The following is a 21,299-nucleotide window of genomic DNA, read 5'->3' as shown; positions in this document are numbered from 1 at the left end:
TTAGTCATGCCACAGATGGTGGAGACACAAAGGCCCAGTTTTTTAAACTGAATATAGGACACTTCAATCCAAATACTCTGTGCTTATTAATAAAACTAAAAAGGAATATTTTACTAGTAAGATAAGTTCAGTTAGCAATAACCCTAGAGAATTATTTGTTGTGGTTAAACACTTGGCTAAAATGACATCTAAATCTGAGCCCTCTGCCTTGAATGGTTCCCTTTGAATAACCCAGAAATCTTTTTTTTTTTAAATCTTCTTTTTTATTGCATTTTCATTATAAACACATTAACATACAACCTCCACAGTGATGAGTTCTTATCCACTGCTGAGGACCCAGAAATTTTTATGTTGACTTTTGCCCAAAAAGGAATATGTGATCTGTTTAATAACACAATGGCCACCGATTTGAAGCAGATGACTGAGTCATAATGTTTTCCAAAATCTTTGGATCATGTGAACAAATGGGAGATATTTGATATGGCACCTGTGACAAAAGTGCAAAATTAGATACACAAAATGAAAAGTTCTTTTTGTCCATTGAACCCATTCAATACTTCACTATTCAAGTTCTTACATGATGATATTGCTCCATTAGTTGCCAAAGTGAATCTATCATTACAAGAGGGTGATTTACCCCAATTTTAAAGAAACCAAATCTAAATCCCTCGTATCCTGCTAATTACCACCCTTTTTCATCACCTCCTTTTCTATCTAAAATGATTGAGTTCATCCTTGCTAGATCAACTGAATGATCATCTAGAAGTTCATCGCTGTCTGGATAACCATCAATATGGGTTTTGTAAGAACTTGAGTACTAAAGTTTTACTAGTATCAATGTTTGACATGATTTGCTGTAGTTTTGAAGATGACATTAGCTACTTGCTTATCTTATTCGCAGATATCTCCTCAGCTTTTATCACGTTAAACCATCAGATCCATGAGATCAGAGTTGAGAGCTCAGTGTTCCCTTGGTTTTCAGGAGACTGGCTTTGCTCCCTCGATTTCAAGGAGGCTTACGCGCACATTGCGATTGTCCCCAACCACCGGAAGTATCTCCACTTCGTGGTGGGGAGAGCACACTATCAGTTCAAAGTGCTGCCCTTCGGGCTGGCATCAGCCCCTCCGCATCTTCACCAGGTGCTTAGCGTTGGTGGCTGCTTACCTCAGGTGTTGCTCGGTCCATGTGTTTCCACACCTGGACGACTGGTTGGTCAGGATCTAATCTCGCTCCGGAGCCTTGCAAGCTTTGGTCTTGACTACAGACCCTGCAGACGGTGAGGTTTGTTATAAACTTCCCCAAGTCGCACCTCTGTCCGTCCCCTCAGTTGGACTTCATAGGCCTCAGTCTGGACACGGCACAAGCAAAAGGTCCTGAGATGCCTGCCGCCACTGGGACTGTAGAGTCCAATGAGGGCTCCTCATTTTAAGGCGGGCCAAAGGAGTCACATGGACAGAGGCCACCATGTGGCCCAGTAGACGGAGCAGAAGGTGGGCTGGGACCCTTTGAATGTTGCGGACAAGGGTAGCCTGCAAGGAAAGCAAATGTTGCTTACCTGTAACAGGGGTTCTCACAGGACAGCAGGATGTTAGTCCTCACATATGGGTGACATCACAGGATGGAACCCAATCACGGAAAACTTCTGTCAAAGTTTCCAGAACTTTGACTGGCCCCTACTGGGCATGCCCAGCATGGCACTAACCCTGCAGCCAGCAGGGGTCTCCCTTCAGTCTTATTTAAAAGCTACAGGCAGTGCTGAAAAATAAAATAATAAAATGTTACGAACCCAACACCGCAGGTCGGCGGGCGGGTTTCTTGAGGACTAACATCCTGCTGTCCTGTGAGAACACATGTTACAGGGTAAGCAACATTTGCTTTCTCACAGGACAAGCAGGATGGTAGTCCTCACATATGGGTGAGTACCGAGCTGAGGATGTCCGAACATGCACCAAATGTACCCAAAGGCGTGCAACAGGCACAACAACTCGAGGCTCTGGTCACAATAACGGTCCCTCTATTTATTTATTTATTTATTTATTTAAAAGTTTTTTATATACCGCACAAGGGATCACTTACGTGTCCCTCTAAGAGTGTCTCTGTCCTGGTGGGAAGATCTTTCCAACCTGGAACGAGGACTTCCCTTCCAGCTCGCTCCGCCAAGGTGATCCTTACCACCGATGCTTCCCCCCAGGGCTGAGGAGCGCATGCAAACAGTCTCCACACACAGGGCCTCTGGACCAACACCAAAGCCCACTGTCAGATAAACGTCCTGGAGCTTCGGGCAATGTGGTACGCCTTGTGGGCTTTGAGAGATCAGCTGTCGTCTAAGGAATTTCTGATCCGGTCAGACAACCAGGTTGCGATGTGGTACATCAACAAACAGGGCGGCACGGGCTCGTTCCCCCTCTGCCAAGAAGCAGTGCAAGTGTGGACCTGGGCCCTGTCTCTGCTAGCGACCTACCTGCCAGGTCACCTCAATGTGCTGGCGGACCACCTAAGCCGGTCTTTCCAACCACGTGATTGGACCCTCAACCCAGTGGTAGTGGCCGAGCTGTTCTGCTGATGGGGTACGCCGGATGTGGATCTATTTGCCTCCCCTCACAACAACAAGGTGAGCAGGTTCTGCTCCCTGATAGTGGGGACAGCCATCCGGCCTACAATGCCTTCTCCCTTCACTGGGGAAGGGCCTGCTGTATGCGTACCCACCTCTACCGCTCCTCTCAACGACTCCACTGAAGGTTCAGCAGGACAAAGGGACCATGATACTCGTGGCGCCTTCTTGGTCTCGGCAGGTCTGGTTCCCGCTTCTGCAGGACCTGTCAGTGCAGGCGCCCATCTGGCTGGGGACAGCGCCCGTCCTTATCTCACAAAATCAGGGCATCCTGCACCATTCGAACCTCTGGGCGCTGGCCCTTACGGCTTGGATGTTGAGCACGTAGTCCTCCAGCCTTTGCAGATCTCTGACTGTGTTTCCTGAGTCCTGGTGGAGTCCCGAAATCCTTCGACCAGGAAGTCGTACAGCTCAAAGTGGAAACATTTTTCCATCTGGTGCGAGGGTCATGGTTTAGACCCTTTCTCATGCCCCCTCCCCCACCTGCTGGACTACCTGTGACACCTGTCCAAGTTTGGACTGCAGACCAATTCTGTCAGAGTGCACCTCAGCATGTACCATCAAGATGTCGCTGGCACACCCATTTCAGTCCAACCCTTAATGGGCCATTTCATGCGGGGTCTCTTCCAGCTGAAGCCCCCCCCCCCCCCCTTCACCCCCAGTTGCGTCCTGGGACTTCAACATTGTCCTGGCAAGACTCATGCGACCTCCTTTCAAGCCGCTGCTGTCCTGTGACCTGAAGTTCCTCACCTGGAAAGTCATATTCCTGGTGGCGATCACTTCAGCTCATAGAGTCAGCAAACTTCAGGCCCTGGTCACTTACGTACCATACACGAAATTCTTTCACGATCGTGTGGTCTTGTGTACACATCCCACATGATCGTGACTGATTTCCATCTCAATCAGTCCATCATTCTCCTCACCTTTCTTCCGAGGCCTCATTCTTACCCAGGGGAATGGGCACTTCACACCTTGGACTGTAAACGGGCCTTGGCATTCTACCTGGACTGCACGGCGAGCCACAGACAGTCCACCCTGCTTTTTGTGTCCTTTGACTCCCAACAGGCTGGGAGTGGCAGTGGGTAAACAGATCTTGTCCAACTGGCTGGCGGATTGTATTGCCTACTGCTACGCGCAGGCAGGCCTTCAGCTAGCCGGCAGAGTAAAAGCTCACTCTGTGCGGGCTATGGCAATGTCAGTGGCTCATTTGCGTGCAGTCGCCGTCGTTGAAATTTGCCGAGTCGCAACCTAGAGTTCTCTTCATACGTTTGCGGCCCATTACTTCCTAGACAGGGATGGACGTCAAGACAGTGGATTTGGTCAGTTTGTCCTGCGCAATCTGTTCCAGACCTGAGCCCAACTCTTCCTGCTTCATGCCTCTTGTGGGACCCAGCCCGCACCCTGATTACCTACAGCGCTGCAGTTGTGTTGTGCTCGTTGGCACCTTGTTCAGTCGCTGTTGGTCTCTCTAGTTGAGTGGGGCAGTCTGGAGCTTTGTACTCACCTACATGTGAGGACTACCATCCTGCTTGTCCTAGGAGAAAGCGCAGTTGCTTACCTGTAACAGGTGTTCTCCTAGGACAGCAGGATGTTAGTCCTCAGGAATCTTGCCCGCCTCCCCACGGAATTGGGTTCTCCTTCCGGTTTGTTGTTTTATTTTTTTGCTCGTATTTTGCTATATTACGAGACTGAAGGGGGGACCTCGCATGGACGCGGATAGTAGCAGGTTGGGCATGCTCAGTCTGCTGGTCAAAGCTTCTAGAAACTTTGACAAAGGTTTTCTGTGCCGGGCTCCATTGGATGATGTCACCCACATGTGAGGACTAACATCCTGCTGTCCTAGGAGAACACCTGTTAACAGGTAAGCAACTGCGCTTTCTGCTGTCCTTTGGTGAGAGTGGAGTGGGTTTGAGTTATGCCCCTAGATTATTAATTTGTTATATTCTTTATGTATTAGTATTTCATTAATATATTTTTTATTATGATATTATATTTAAAGAAGGCAATCTATGAGTGTAATAAACATAACATTTCAATTAATTCTACTGAAAAATTTGACTTTTTGATTATTATAAGTTGTTTTGATGCAGTTCCCTATAGTCCCCAGGAGCAGCTGTTTTTGAAACTGTGTCACAAATTATATTTAGAGTTTCTGTTTTTAGGTGTTTATAAATTGTAAATTTTGGTGTTCATTTTCCAACTAATTAGGCATTCCTTAGGAATACAAAAAATCACTGTTATTGTTTTTAAGCACAGCTACCTTTGCTGTGAACCTTTCCAGTTGAATAAAATACATATATTTCCAAAACAATGACAGATAAAGACCATGTGGCCTATCTTGTCTGCCCATCCATAACAACTCTTCAGCTCTACAATTCCTACCACCTCCTCAGAGATCTCCTGTGCTTGTCCCATGCTTTCTTGAATTCAGATACTGTCCTTTTCTTCACCACCTCTGCTGGGAGGCTGTTTCATGCATCCACTCTCTGTTAAAAAAAAAAAATTCCTTTAATTACTTCTGAGACTATGCCCTTTTACCCTCATCACATGACCCCTATTCTGTTGAAAAAGGCCTGCTTCCTATATATTGATACCTTGGAGGTATTTAAATGTCTCTCTCTTACATCTCTCTTATCTATCGGCCTTTCCTCTAAGACAGGGGTGGGCAATTCCAGTCCTCGAGGGCCACAAACCTGTCGAGGTTTTAGGATATCCTAATGAATATGCATGACATAGATTTGCATACAACTGAGGCAGAGTGCATGCAAATCTCTCTCATGCATATTCATTAGGGATATCCTGAAAACCAGACTGGTTTGTGGCCCTCGAGGACCAGAACTGCCCACCCCTGCTCTAAGATATACCTATTAGATCTTTGTCTGTCCCCCATATACTTTAGAATGAAAGGATATGGCCAACAGTGTGGCAGACCCACTGCCAATCAGTATCATAGCTATGAGGGGATTGTGTATACCAGTGAGCCTGAGACTGGTAATCTGATTTGTAAACTCCCAGGACAATGTTGTAATATTTCTTCTTGTTTTCTTGTCCCATACAGGTATTCCACCACCTCGCTTGCTGCGGCCTCCCTTGGTACCCCCACCTGGCCCTGTCCCACCAGGCCTCTTCCCACCTGCCCCCCTGCCGAACCCAGGTGTACTGAGTGCCCCGCCCAGTCTAATCCAGCGTCCCAAACAGGAGGAAAGCAGTGCCACCATTGAGAAGAAGGCCACAACCACCATCAGCGCCAAGCCTCAGATCACCAACCCCAAGGCGGAAATCACGCGCTTCGTGCCCACGGCACTGCGAGTCCGCCGAGAAAACAAGGCAGCCGCTCCCCAGAAGAAACCGGAAGAGGAATCAGTTGTGCACGTCTCTAAGACAGTACCAAAGGCTGGCGTGACAGTGCCTGTGCAGACCAAGGACGACATGTATGAGGCATTCATGAAGGAAATGGAGGGCCTTCTTTAGGTAGTCGAAGGGAGTGCAAATCTCTTAATTTCTTTATCCAAACTCATAAGAGAGCAGCAGCTGTTAAAGAGAGATTATCAAATCTCATTATATGATGAATTCAACCCTAAAAGGCCAGTGTTTAACTCTGATTTCATTGAATTAGTTTTGAAAAGCTGGTAGTGGTTCATTAAAAAAAAACCAGAATCTCAGATCTGCTCTTAATTCTAGTTTCCATCCACTTCTGCCTCTTATTTGCTGTGTGCTGTGAATCTGACAGGCATGCTCAGGAGAAACATTGAGTCAAAAGTCCAGATGTGAACTCCTCCTTTGACAAGTTTTTTGAACAGTTTACAGATTGAGTTTGATTTTCATACTTTTTTAGAGATTTTATGTTCTGAGGGATTTTGCTGTAAATATATTTGTAATAATGGTGGGGGTGGGGGTAGGGGGCCTTTAATTTGCCATTATTTCCACATGTTGAGACAGAGGATCTCTTCATATCCTGCTGAGGTTTGGGGTAGAATTTAGGCATTCTGAACCTGTTCAGCATCCTCAGTTGAGTAGAAGGTTCCTTTTCAGCTTTCCATGTATGTGAAGTGTCTCAGTATTTAATAAAACATGCAACACTCAGATGTTTGCCTGACAATTTTGTAGTCATCTTTACTATTAATGCCTTCATTTCCAAGGGCTTGCTTCCCCAACCTAGCCTCCAGTTCTTACTTTCCATCATTCCATTGGCACCATGAGTTTCAACTTGTGGAGTCCATCTGCCTTCACCTTGTCCCAATATGGTGACTATCCTTGTGCATCCTAAGCTGCTGCTATGACATGGAACATCTGACAGTGAAACAGAGAACAAGAATGCAGATAATGGTAAGACCCTTCACATGTACCCAAGCTCATAGTTCTCTTGAAGCTTGAGCACGTGAGCGATTGCTCATAGATTTTGGAGCATCGCTCCTAGGTTTTACATAGTCGCTCATATGCCTATTTTCTCTGTGCTATTTACAGAAATGCAACACTAATACTGGCGCTCAAAAATTACTGGTTTAAAAAAATTGAAGAGAGAGCAGTGTTGAGCGGAGTGCCGCAAGGATCGGTGTTGGGACCGGTCCTGTTCAATATCTTTGTGAGCGACATTGCGGACGGGATAGAAGGTAAGATTTGTCTTTTTGCAGATGACACTAAGATCTGCAACAGAGTGGACACGCCGGAAGGAGTGTAGAGAATGAGACGGGATTTAAGGAAACTGGAAGAGTGGTTGAAGATATGGCAGCTGAGATTCACTGCCAAGAAGTGCAGAGTCATGCATATGGGGTATGGAAATCCGAAAGAACTGTATTCGATGGGGGGAGAAGGGCTGATGTGCACGGAGCAGGAGAGAGACCTTGGGGTGATAGTGTCTAACGATCTGAAGTTGGCGAAACAATGTGACAAGGCGATAGCTAAAGCCAGAAGAATGCTGGGCTGCATAGAGAGAGGAATATCGAGTAAGAAAAGGGAAGTGATTATCCCCTTGTACAGGTCCTTGGTGAGGCCTCACCTGGAGTACTGTGTTCAGTTCTGGAGACCTTATCTCCAAAGGGACAGAGACAGGATGGAGGCGGTCCAGAGAAGGGCGCCCAAAAAGGTGGATGGTCTTCATCAAATGACTTATGGGGAGAGATTGAAGAATCTAAATATGTATACCCTGGAGGAAAGGAGGAGCAGGGGTGATATGATACAGACTTTCAGATACTTGAAAGGTTTTAATGATCCAAAGACAACGACAAACCTTTTCCGCTGCAAAAAAATAAGCAGAACCAGGGGTCACGATTTGAAACTCCAGGGAGGAAGACTCAGAACAATGTCAGGAAGTATTTCTTCACGGAGAGGGTGGTGGATGCCTGGAACGCCCTTCCGGAGGAAGTAATGAAGACTAAAACCTGTGAAGGATTTCAAAGGGGCATGGGATAAATACTGTGGATCCATAAAGTCTAGAGGATGTGAATGAAGAGAAGAGGCATGGGGGTGGCTTGCGGGAATGACGGCTACTACCTGGAGATTAATATCCTTATTCAATAAACATACACACGGTTAATGTCCTTATTCAATAAACATACACTCGGTTAATGCAACTCCAACATTGCTGTATGCTTCAACAGCAAGAGGAAATGTGGAAAAAAGGATTTGCATCCACAAAGAAGCAGGGGAGTAGCTTGCTTGTTGCGGCGGTTACTACCCCGGACCGAATAGGCCTGATGCTTCACTTTCAATGCATATCCAGCATAGCTTTTTGCTTCAACGGCAGGGGGAATGAAGAAAGGATGATTTATATTCAGACAACTACCAGCAGGGACTGAATTACATAGTCTGGGTAAAACAAATGGGCATGGGTGTAGCTTGCTTGTTGCGGCGGTTACTACCCTGAATCAAGCCTGATACTTCACTTGGAATACTTGTCCAGCGCAGCTCACTGCTTCAACGGCAGGGGGAATGAAGAAAAGATTTGTATTCAGACAACAACCAACAAGGATTGAATTGCACAGGCTGGGTGGACGGGCGTCAGAGTGTCTTGCTTGATGCGGCGGTTACTACCCCAAACCAATTAGCTAGATACTTCACTTAGATGCAGCTCCAGCACTGCGATCTGCATCGATGGCGGGGGTGGAAGGGAAATAAAACCACAAAGTTACTTAAAAGGGACAAGAGTAACAGATAAGTATGAAAAAATGGGTACTGGAGCTTGCTGAGCAGACTGGATGGATCGTTTGGTCGTCTTCTGCCGTCATTTCTATGTTTCTATATATGTGTAGCCATGGGTTATATATTCCCCTGCTAGCAGATGGAGACTGAATCAGGTTTCAAAGCTGATGTCACCTTAGTTATACCCCTGCAGTGACCTCAGCCCCTCAGTAAACTCTTCAAAAGCCGTTTTGGACATACTATTGACAAACTAGATTAAAACTTGATTATAACTTGATTAAAACTTGATTTCAAACAGATAACCATTAACTGTACTCAATCAAACATAAGCGCTGAATCCCAGCAAGATCATAGATGCCCTGATCTAGGGATTGGGTGATGACTTACCCATAACCTCTTGGAATCAATATTCACCTCATGGGAGATTCCTTGGCACCGTTCTTGGGCAGCCGTGGGCGGGATGTTGAGTCCATCTGTCTACACTAAGGAAAACAAAATTATCAGGTAAATAATTTCTCTATTTCCTAGCGTGTAGCCATATGGACTCAGGACCAATGGGATATACAAAAGCTACTCCCGATCGGAGCGGGAGGCTGCCCGCGGTCCAGTTAACACCACCCTTGCAAAGGCTGTGTCCTCTCTGGCCCAAGCATCCCAGGCGATAGAACCTGGAGAAGGTGTGCAAGGAAGACCACATCGCCACTTGGCAGATGTCAAAGGGAGACGGTAGCTTAGCTTCTGCCCAGGATACTGCCTGAGCCCTAGTGGAACTAGCTTTAACCTGAAGGGGTAATGGTTTTCCTGCCTGTACATAAGCTCCCGTGACCCATCTCCTTGATCCAGCAAGCTGTGGTAGCCCGTGAAGCTGGTTCGCCTTGCCTCCTTCCACCGCGAAGAACAAACAAGCAGTCCGTCTTGTGAACTGGTTCTGAGAGTTCCAGATACCACACCAAAAGCCTACTGACATTTAAATAATGGAGAAGACGGTAGTCTTCCATGCCCTTGTGCTATCTAGGGACTGTACTGAAAAGGCTTGATTCAAGTGAAACTCTGAGACTACCTTGGGCAAGAAAGATGGAACAATATGAAGTTGTAACTCTCCTGGAGTCATCTGGAAGTAAGGTTCCCAACACAAAAATGCCAGTAATTCAGAGATGCGACGAGCCAAGCATATCACCATCAATAATACCGTTTTCAGCGTTAACAGGTGCAAGGATAGAAAATTGATGCTCACATGAAAAAAAATTTGCACACACCTAATTGCTCCTTGGAGGGAACATTGCCTACACTCCCTTCCTGCTGCAAGAGCCTACTTGATCTCCAGTTTTACCCTTATTCATGTTTGAAAACATGCCCTATGATACAGGTCTGGTGTTGAAATGCAGATGTGCCAGCGATGTCTATGTCCAAATAAGCACAGAAGAAAACTTATTTGGCTTTCTCATATTTTTGAACATTTTAACTGTGGTCATGGTGCCTAAACTTTTATGAATGCAGTATTCTGTGTTGTGCTGTTGGATTCTTAGGCTGTTTTCCAGATGAATTCCCAGTTGCAACCAATATAATTTTCTATTATTGTGACCAGGTGATTGAACTAGCATTTAAATGTATTTTCTAACTGTAAGTATTGTGAAAGAGGGTTTTTCGAAACTGGTTAAGTGAGGTGGCATTTTAAAATTTATTTTGATAGATTTTTCACTATGAAATCTTTCTAATTCAAAAAAAAAATATTCCTCTGCAGTTGGGCAGGCCAATTTTCACTGGTGGATATGCACTCTTACCAGTAAATGGAGATGAAGTAAATTGACTTGCTTCATCACCAACATATTGCCTTGCCCTGAAGTCAGCAGATAGTGGACTTGCATCTCTGTAGTGGGGATTATTCGTGTCAGGGGGAAAAAAAGGAGAAGAGAAGGAAAGAGAAAAGGTTGAACTCCTAAGATGGCACAGGTAGTCCCTCCTTCACTTGAGCAGTTGTGCCAAATGCCTGGCCAGATTTAGGTTCTAAAGATTGTCTGAGGACAAGGGGGAGCTTAGGGGTGAAAGCTTGTGCCCTCTCTCCCTGCAACCGCTGGCCCAATTGTGCTTCCGGCTAGGGAGGCTACACTCAAGTAAAATAAAGGATCCCCTTTCTCTACCAGGTCATTTCTCCCCCTCAGCGCTAAAACCCCCACCCTTCACATCTCCAGTGAGTCAGAAGAGAGTGGAGATGAGCTGCATTCTGGTAGCACAAGTAGAAAGTTAGGGCAGCATTCGCTCCTAGGCTCCGCTTTGCAGGTCCTGTCAGTTGGCCACTTGGTGAGCGCCTAGGCCACTGAAAATGCAATTAGGCTGCAGCGGGCATTTTTTTCCTGCGCACAAGCACACGCAATGGGGCTGTAGCATAGAGTCAACGCACACAAGCCCGCAGCCTTGATTTAAGCGCAGAATCTTGTAGGTATGTCCATGCGGGCATTGGAGTGCGTGCAGGAGACTGCGTGGACAAGAGAGTCACCTTTTCATGAAGGATAATGGTGCCAGAGGCTAAAAAGTCTAAGCATCTTTCTATTTGTGCGGCTTGCCATATAAAAGCAATCCAGCCATCACTCTCACTTCGCCTATGTCATGCTTTCTGGAGGCTCGAAGTGATTTGCCTCCCCAGGATTTTGCTGCTGTTGGTGCATCCCCCCTACCCGTGGAGGACTCGGTGGAGGGGGGCACAGGAGGCAATATGATGGACAGGTCCCCTTGTTCCTGATGGGAGGGACATCCCTGGGGGTGGGCTTGGAGAGCACCATGTTCAGTCCTATGGGTCCTCCTATGGCTTCAGCCATCCTCCTGGATGGAGTTTTTTCCAGGACTTACAGGCCTACATGAAAAGGCATTCAGCAAAGACTAAGTAGCCCCATAAGGAGGGAACGCGTCATAGGTCTTCCCATTTGGTGCCCAAGTCGAGTTAGCACTGTAAAGAGGCTGTCCTGGAGGAGATAGAGGAGAATGAGGATCATGAACTGTCAAATGATTCTGGGGATGACTCAGATTCCACACCTCTGGAAGAGGGGGGAATTCCACCTGGCTTTGGTGCCACATAGGACTCTACTCTTTTTTTCACAAGGATGAGTTGCCAGTTCTGTTAACTCAGACCCTGAAAACGGTCAAAATAGACAAAGGTGACACTACAGGAATACAGAAGAAAGACCCCATCTTGGACACCTTGTACAAGGCAACCTGTTTCTTTCTGCTCCTGGAACAAGTGCAGGAGTTGATTGATCTTAAGTGGAACACTCCAGAAGTGAGTTTTAAAGGTGGGCTTTCCTTGGTGAGCCTGTACCTCAAGGGAGTCTAAACTCAAGGGAATTGAGCCTTTAATGCTTAAGCAACTTGAGATGGTACAGAAGAAAATTGAAGAGTGTTTCATGGCGACCCCCGTTCATACACCCAATGCGACAGCCGCTTTGGAGGGGGACCTTGAGCGGAGTCTCCCTTATATGGCAGAGGAAATCTCATTAACCCCGGGAGCGCGGGCAACACCTACACCTCCGGGAGCAGTCTTGGAAATAGTCACTCCAGAAACGGAGGAGCTCCGAGAGAGCAGGAGAAAGTGGCAAACTGAGGAAGAGAGCCGGGAGAGTTGGTGTGATGTCAGGAATTGAAGAGGAGCTGCAGCAAATACGCCATTATCTAAACAAGGTAAAAATGATTACATCAATGCCAGAAGATCTGGGTGAAATATCTCCCGGAACCCTCGAGACAGTGAGTCCACGACCTGATGGGGGAACTCTTAACACCCTGAGTGGTAAGATTAAGATTATAAAACCAGCTAATATTACTTTGGATACTTTATGGAGTGCAATTGTGAGGCTAGATGCTGCTGTTACAACGCTGACGGGTGTTGTAATGGAAACAAACAACACCCTTAAGAAGAATTCTGATACATTGGAACATTAAGAACAAAGAATCATAGAAGTGGAAACAAGACTGAATAAAGTAGAAAACATTCCAACTTTTTACTGTTTATTAATTCAGACTGAATTAGATTAGCTTATATATTTGGAAAATATGCATATAATGAATTTGCAGATTCTGAATTTCCCTGTTATACCACCGATGGCACCGATTGAACTGTTTAAGAACTATGTTCGTCAAATACTTAATATGCCAGATACTTGTATGCCAATTGTAAGTAAAGCATTTTATTTACCCCAGGGAAATAAAAGGAACCAAATCCAACAGGAGGAAATAAAAGAAGGAATACCTACAAAAGATTTTGATTTGAATCTGAATTTGTCTGAATTTCTGCAAAGCTCACAAGATATGTAAATAATGAATGGAGGGACATTATTGGTTTCATTTACATTTCAATCTGACAGAGATAATGTGCTAAAATTCTTCTTTAGAGCACGTACATCGTTATTCTATGGGCAGAAGATAATGGGTGTTCCCAGACCTCACTGGGGCTACAGAGTAGGAGGAAGAAATTCCTAGCATTACGACCTGAAGTGTTGGCTAAAGGTGGACAATTTATCTTACGATATCCGTGTAGATGCCTAGTGAATTATAGGAACGCTAGATATGTATTTCAAGAACCAGACCAGTTAAGGGTGTTGATAGAGTCCACCTAGTAAACCGGCTGTAAATACAGAGATGGGGTTTAATGTTCAATGGTTTACCTTTATTATTACAAAAAGTTGTGTTCAATTCTTGGCTTCTCCCCCCTTTTACCTTTGTAAAATTGTGGGTTTTGTGATTAATCTTTTTCTAAAAAGTAGAAGAATACTTTTCTTCTTATTTTCCTATATAATTGGAATTGAAACCCATATTTCAAGCAAGATGTTTTCTTGTAAAAACTGCAATAAAAATAAAATTAAAAAAAAAGACATTGCAGTGCCCCTTTGTTATGAGGGGTCATCTCCAGGGTTCCAAGTGGTTTCGTCCCTGCAGGGGATCGACCTTTCAGAGGACTCAGACTTTTGGTAAGTCTCAGTCCTTTCATCCCAGATATTACAAGAGAGGAGCGGGCTTGGGTGATGGATCTTCCCAAGCTTCCCAATGAAGGTTTGCCAACCCACCTTCGGGAACAAGAGATAGGGGGACGCTGCTCTCTCCCTTATCAGAGGTGGGTTGAGAGCACATCAGATCTGTGGGTCCTGGAGGTGCTACGAGAAGGATTTGCACTGGAATTTCACAGTATTCCTCGGGACATGTTCATGGTGTCTCCTTGCCACTCCCCACAAAAGAAGTTGGCAGTGGAGTCTAAGCTTCTAAGGCTCATCAGGCTGAGAGCTATGGTTCCTGTGCCCACATCTGAAGAAAGTATAGGATGATATTCCATTTATTTTGTTATGCCCAAGAAGGAGGGTTCCTTTTGTCCCATCCTGGATCTCAAAAGTGTCAATTGTCATTTGAAGGTGACTCATTTTTGCATGGAAACCTTGTGCTCTGTGATAATGTCCATGCAGTCGGAATTTCTAACCTCCCTGGACATATCTGAGACCTACCTTCATATTCCCCTCTATTTAGAACGCTAACACTTTTATGCATTTTGCAGTGTAGGTGCGCTATTATCAGTTTGGGGCGCTGCCTTTTTGTCTAGCCACCACCCCTAGGACATTTTCCAAGGGTTATGGTGGTGGTAGCGGAGGCGATGAGAAGAGAAAGGATCCTGGTGCACCCATACTTGGACGACTGGCTGATTTGAGCCAAGTCTCAGGACGAGAACTGCCTGGTGACTCAAAAGTTGATCGTCGTGTTGCAGTAGCTCACTTGGGTGGTGAACCTGGCCAAGAGCAGACTTCAGATATCTCAGTCTTTGGAGTATCTGGGTGTTCGGTTTGACATGGGGCAGGGCAAGGTTTTCCTGCTGGAAGTTCAGATTCAGAAATTGATGTCTCAGGTGCGTCAGTCAGTTGGTGAACACTATATGCACGCCAGTGTGGTCCTATCTACAGGTGCTCGATTTAATGGCGGCAACCCTGGAAGTGCTGCCATGGGTGAGGCATATATGTGTCCTCTTCAGTGCTCACTGCTGTCTCATTGGAACCCGCAGTCTCAGGACTTCGGTTCCACTTCACTTGCCGATGGAAATATCCTCTCACCTCCTGTAGTGGTTGCAGGAGGCTCATCTGAGAAAGGGAGTTTTCCTGTCGTGTAGCCAGATGGACTCAGAACGAATGGGTATAGTATGCTCGTGCTAGCAGTTGTAGACGGATCTGACGTCAGCACGGGTGTATATATACCTCCACAGGAAGCATAGCAACTTAGTAATTTCCGTCTCCAAAGCAGTTTGGAGAGCCTGCACGCTCGCTGAGCATGTTTTCCAAATCTACTTTCTATTTTTCTACTTCTACAGCATCGAGCCCCGCACTCCTGCGGTGATACCCTAAGGTCCCTCCCCCAGTAGAGTTTCCCGGGGTGATTTCCGTGATCCCCCAGAGGTTTAAGACCTCGGTCCGGTGGCCGAATCGCGGCAGGGACGTAGCCCCCGGGCGAGGTTCGGGTGAGGCATACAAGGCGCCTCGGTCCCGGCGTGGACGAGGCAGCGGGTGCATATCCTCAAACGCGGCGGTGAAGGTACTTGCCCTCTCCCCCCGCAGCCGGAGACCGCCCGGGTTCCAGCGGGAAGCGCCGAGGATCAGGTAAGGCGTACATCTCTTACTTTTGGTCTCCGAGGAACCGAGGATCAGCAGCGTGGCACGCCGTGGAGGGCACCATTTTGTGGGCCTTGTTCAGGTATTGAGCGCCCGTGATAGGCGCATGTCTATGACTAAGCGCATATTATATACATCATTGTGCGTATATTGCTGACCGCTTATTGCTGAGAGCATATTGAATATCATTGAGCGTATATTGCTGCCCGCATATTATTAAGCGCCTGTTATATTAAGCGTATATTGCTGCCACATATTATTGTGCGCCTGTTATATTAAGCGTATATTGCTGCCGCTTATTATTGTGCGCCTGTTGTATTCAGCGTATATTGCTGCCGCATATTATTGTGCGCCTGTTATATTAAGCGTATATTGCTGCCGCTTATTATTGCACGCCTGTTGTATTTCGCGTATATTGCTGCCACTTATTAGTGCGCGCCTGTTGTGTTAAGCGTATATTGCTGCTGCATATCATTCAGCGCATACTTTTCAATGGAACAGAACGCCTCAGCGTCTTCAGCGGGGGCGCCTCCTGCCTCCGGCATTAGAGCCCTCGGCCTCTGCTCTGCATGCCAGCTTCGAGCCACGCACAGTGAAGAGCCAGACTCCCTATGTGCCCAATGTGAGGAGGCCGTGGGGCCCTCGGGCCAGGACCAGTCTCAGCCCCGATTTGCTGACAGTTCCCCAGGGGCTACCCCGGATTTAGCGGGCAGTCTCGACCACTCTGGAATCCCGGGGGATCTTGTACCCCGGCGATTAGAGACAGCTGCCATTTACTGGGTGGATCTCTTTAAGGGGATTCATGCCTTTGTACAGATGCAAACGGCTTTCCGTCCAGGCCCTGCGGTTCCTGTTGTTCCTGCTGTGGCTGCGGTTGCGGCGGCTGCTGCGGTTGCGGCTCCAGCGGATCCTGTTCCTGGACCCTCACGCCCTTATCGTGAGCAGGACCTCCCGCCGCTAGACAGTCCGGATCAGTCGGACCAGGAGGTCTCACCGGACGAGTCCGAACTCCCAGACGAGGGGGAACTTCCCTCAGGGATTGAGCCATACAGAACTATGAGGCGGTTCTTCCCTAAGGAGGATCTCTCCGACCTGGTGTCTCAGTGCCTGGCGGAGTTGGATATTACAGGTCCCAGCACTACGGTACCCTCTGCGCAGAACCCCCTGCTGGAAGGTCTTCGTCCTACAGCCCGCCATTTTCCATTCCTGCAAGCAGCGCAGCAACTGATGGATTTAGAATGGGCTGCACCAGCTGCCTCATTCAAAGGGGGTCGGGCCCTGACAGGCATGTACCCCCTGGCACCGGCTATCCAGGAGCTGCTGGCGTGCCCTCAGGTGGACGCCTTGATTAGCGCTGTGGTCAAGCGCACTACCATTCCAGTTCAGGGGGGGGCGACCCTCAAGGAGCCTCATGACCGGCGACTGGACGCCATTCTGAAACAGACTTTTGAGGTGGCAGCTCTATCTTTGCGGATCGCAACCTGCTGCACAGTGGTGACGCGTTCCTGTTTGTCACAGGTCAGGAACAACGCTCCAGCAGCAGACATGGAGTCAGCTCTCTCGTTCCTCATGGATGCTGCATCAGACCTAGTCCGGACAACAGCCAAGGGGATCTCATCCTCCGTAGCTGCCAGGAGGCAGCTCTGGATCCGGAAATGGTCAGCTGATGCGCCTTCAAAGACACGCCTCACCAGATTGCCCTTTAAGGGCTCTTTCCTATTTGGCAGCAACCTTGATAAACTGGCCAGTACATGGGGCGCCTCTCCAATGCCTAGACTGCCGGAAGATCGGTTCAGAAGGAACCAGCACGCCTTTCCAAGACCCTCCAGGGACAGGAGTTCACAGCGCTTCATTCCTTGCAGGAGTCGCTACCAGGCGCCGCGTCCTCAGGCCAGGAATCAGTCCTTTCGGACCAAGCAGCGCAAGAGGGGAGCAGGCCCGGGCTCAGGTCCCGGCCGCGCCTCACAATGAGAATCCGCCGATTTATCTGGGGGACGGAGCCATAGGGGGCAGATTAACCCTCTTCTACCCCAGATGGGTCGAGATCACGTCGGACCAGTGGGTCCTCGCCATTATCCGAGAGGGATATTATCTGGACTTTCATCATCTCCCTCCAGGACAAGTTTGTGGAATCTTCATGTCCCATACACAAGAAGGCAGCATTGGAAGCTACCCTGGCGAGGCTCCTGTCCTTGAAGGCCATCATCCCAGTACCTGCCTGGGAAGTGAATTCTGGACATTATTCCATTTATTTCATGGTACCCAAGAAAGGGGGCACCTTTCGGCCCGTACTGGACCTCAAGTCAGTCAATCGATACTTAAGGGTCCCGAGGTTTCGCATGGAAACTCTGCGCTCAGTCAAGACCGCAGTACAGCCAGGAGAATTCCTCACGGCCTTAGACTTGTCGGAAGCCTACCTGCATATCCCGATCCATCCGGATCATCAGCGCTACCTAAGCTTCAAGGTTCTAGGACGCCACTTCCAATTCCGGGCTCTGCCCTTCAGGTTGGCCACGTCACCGCGGACCTTCACCAAGGTGGTCGTAGTGGTAGCAGCGGCACTCAGACGGGAAGGAATCCTGGTCCATCCCTACCTAGACGACTGGCTGATCAGGGCGAAGTCACGAGAGGAGAGCCATCGGACAACCGACAGAGTGATCGCCCTTCTGGAAAGCTTGGGCTGGGTAATCAACCTCAGCAAGAGTTGCCTACAGCCTTCCCAGTCACTGGAATACCTGGGAGTACAGTTCGACACCCAGGCAGACACAGTCAGTCTCACTACCAAGAGAAGGTTAAAACTCCAGACGCGTATCCAGTACTTGATGGGAGCCAGTCGGCCCATAGCTTGGGATTATCTGCAGGTTCTCGGTCTCATGGCATCCACCCTGGAAGTGGTACCTTGGGCAAGGGCCCATATGAGACCTCTACAACACTCCCTGCTCTCTCGCTGGAGCCCCCGTCTACAGAATTATTCCACGCACCTACCTCTGCCTGCCAGAGTACGGACCCAGTTACGGTGGTGGTTGCAGTCCAACCACATGAGCAGGGGGTCGAAGATGTCCTCCCCCACGTGGACTCTGCTCACCACAGATGCCAGCCTGAGCGGCTGGGGTGCACACTGCGAAGGACTCACCGCACAAGGGAGGTGGAACAGAGAAGAGTCAGCGTGGAACATCAACCGTCTAGAGGCTCGGGCAGTCCGATTGCCATGTCTTCGATTTGCTCACAGACTGAAGAACAGAGCAGTCAGAGTGATGTCCGACAACGCCACCACAGTGGCATACATCAACCGTCAGGGCGGAACCAGAAGCCAGCAGGTATCTCTGGAGATCGCCCCACTGATGGCTTGGGCAGAGGCGAATCTTCAGGACATCTCCGCCGTCCACATTGCCGGGAAGGACAACACCACGGCAGACTTCCTCAGCAGAGAAAGCCTAAATCCGGGAGAGTGGCAGCTGTCACCCACAGCCTTCCAGATGATTGTGGATCACTGGGGGATTCCGGACATGGATTTACTGGCGGACAAGTCCAATGCTCAAGTACCCAGATACTTCAGCCGCAAGCGCAACCCGTTCTCACACGGAATCGATGCCCTGGTTCAGATATGGCCTCCAGGGACTCTGCTATACGCCTTTCCTCCGTGGCCTCTGCTGGGCGCCATCATCCACAAGATTCAGAAACACCGGGGCCTAGTTCTTCTAGTGGCACCAGACTGGCCAAGAAGACCCTGGTAAGCGGACATGAGAAGACTACTGGCAGGGGAGCCCCTTCCCCTGCCTCCTCTCCGGGACCTTCTACGTCAAGGTCCCATCCTCCACGAGGATCCAGCTCAATTCTCTCTTACGGTCTGGCCATTGAGAAGGCTAGACTGAAGAAAAGAGGTTGCTCGGAGCCCGTGATAGATACTCTCCTCCGAGCACGTAAGTTTTCCACTTCCCTCACCTACGTAAGGATCTGGAGAGTATTTGAAGCATGGTGCGACACTCATGGCGCCAATCCACATGCGACCACAATCCCTATTGTGTTGGATTTCCTGCAAGATGGACTTCAGAAGGGTCTCTCCCTCAGCTCCATCAAAGTCCAGGTGGCTGCGCTGTCATGCTTCGGCCCCAGGAGGGATGGCAAGACCATTGTCAAGCACCCAGATGTTTCTCGCTTCCTGAAAGGAGTCAAGCATATCCGTCCGCCACTGAAGTGGCCTGTACCTTTGTGGAACCTCAACCTGGTTTTGGATTTCCTCGCGGGATCCACCTTCAGACCCCTTCGGGGCCTGTCTCTTCATTCTCTAACCTTGAAGATGGTGTTCCTATTGGCGGTGTGTTCAGCACGCCGCGTCTCAGAGCTACAAGCACTGTCCTGCCGGGATCCCTTTCTGAGAATCACTCCAGAGGCTATCCATCTTCGCACGGTTCCCTCCTTTTTACCTAAAATGGTCTCACAATTTCACCTTAATCAAACTATATCCTTGCCTACCACGGCGGGTTTGAAGAAATCTGAAGAAGGGCGTTTGCTACGCCATCTCGACATAGGCAGACTGCTGCCCAGATATCTGGAAATGACACAAGTACAAAAGACAGACCATCTGTTCATCCTGTACAGCGGGAAACGACAAGGGGAAGCGGCCTCTCGGCCCACCATGGCCCGCTGGATTAAAGAAGTTATCAGAGCAGCTTACGTGGAGGCCGGGAAGTCTCCGCCTCTACTGGTCAAGGCTCATTCTACCAGAGCACAAGCGGCATCCTGGGCGGAATCCAGGATGCTGTCGCCTGCAGAAATCTGTAAAGCGGCGACATGGTCCTCCCTCCATACCTTCTCCAGATTTTACCGTCTGGATGTCCAGGCCAGGGAGGACACAGCATTTGTAAGGGCGGTCCTACATAGTCCTCAGGCAGCCTCCCGCCCAGGCTGGGAGTAAAGCTTTTGTACATCCCATTCGTTCTGAGTCCATCTGGCTACACGACAGGAAATGTTGAGATTACTTACCTGATAATCTCGTTTTCCTTAGTGTAGACAGATGGACTCAGCATCCCGCCCAGCTGCCTGTGTACATGGGTTTCACCGATTCAAGGTAAGCCATGTCATCTGTTTCCATAAGAGCGTACACTCTACCAGGTGTCAACGCCTTCTGGTTGGGAATGCTGGCGGTCTCCAGCTACTATCAATCGGTCAGGGGAATCCTGTTTCACTTTTCACTGAGCGTCAGTACACACATCCATAACAGCTTTTGCAAGGAAGATTACTAAGTTGCTACGCTTCCTGTGGGGGTATATATACACCCATGCTGACGTCAGATCCGTCTCCAACTGCTAGCACGAGCATACTATACCCATTCATTCTGAGTCCATCTGTCTACACTAAGGAAAACGAGATTATCAGGTAAGTAATCTCAACATTTTGTCCTCCCCGACCTGATTGGTACTCACGACAGATGTGAGTCTCCAGGGATGGGGAGCTCACTGTCAGGAGATGATGGCCCAAGGACCTTGGAATGCCAAAGAGTCCCTCTAGAACATCAATCGCCTGGAAGCCCAGGCGGTCCGGTTGGCATGCTTGCAGTTCAGCCACAGGCTTCAGGATCAAGCGATCCACTTGATGTCTGATAGCAAGACAAAGTGGCCTATATCAATTGTCAGGGAGGAACCAAGAACCAGCAAGTCTCACAGGAAATAGACCAACTTATGGAATGGGTGGAAGGACATCCTGGGGGAATTCTGCGCACAAAGTAATTACATTTTAAATTAATACAGAAAAAAGTTATTACTTAAAGATTCCGAATTTTAAATATTTTGAGCAGAATTTCCTTAGAAATTCACTGTAAGAATGTCCCTTCCACTTGCTCTCTGTACTCCCCTGGCCACTTTGCCCTCTCAGGCCCCAACTCCTCCACCTGCCAGTATCTCCACATTCCATCTCTAGGCTCAAC

At 48.3% G+C, this 21,299-nt stretch overlaps 1 protein-coding gene across 2 annotated transcripts in view; it reads left to right on the top strand.

Moving 5' to 3' along the window:
* The window catches only part of WBP11 (WW domain binding protein 11), a 130,196-nt gene extending 123,499 nt beyond the window's left edge, over positions 1 to 6,697 (top strand). The window contains exon 13 of one of the 2 annotated variants that reach the window (XM_029590471.1): positions 5,671 to 6,697. In XM_029590471.1, coding sequence (XP_029446331.1) covers positions 5,671 to 6,083 — 413 coding nt within the window. In that variant the 3' untranslated portion in view covers positions 6,084 to 6,697. The remainder of the gene's footprint in view (positions 1 to 5,670) is intronic. The other variant, XM_029590470.1, reaches the window with a different exon arrangement.
* The last annotated feature ends 14,602 nt before the right edge of the window (positions 6,698 to 21,299 follow it).

Source organism: Rhinatrema bivittatum, chromosome 2 (genome assembly GCF_901001135.1).
Source record: "Rhinatrema bivittatum chromosome 2, aRhiBiv1.1, whole genome shotgun sequence".
Classification (NCBI taxonomy): Eukaryota; Metazoa; Chordata; class Amphibia; order Gymnophiona; family Rhinatrematidae; genus Rhinatrema; species Rhinatrema bivittatum.
Note: the sequence above shows the minus strand (reverse complement) of the source record. Positions and strands in the feature narration are given on the sequence as shown.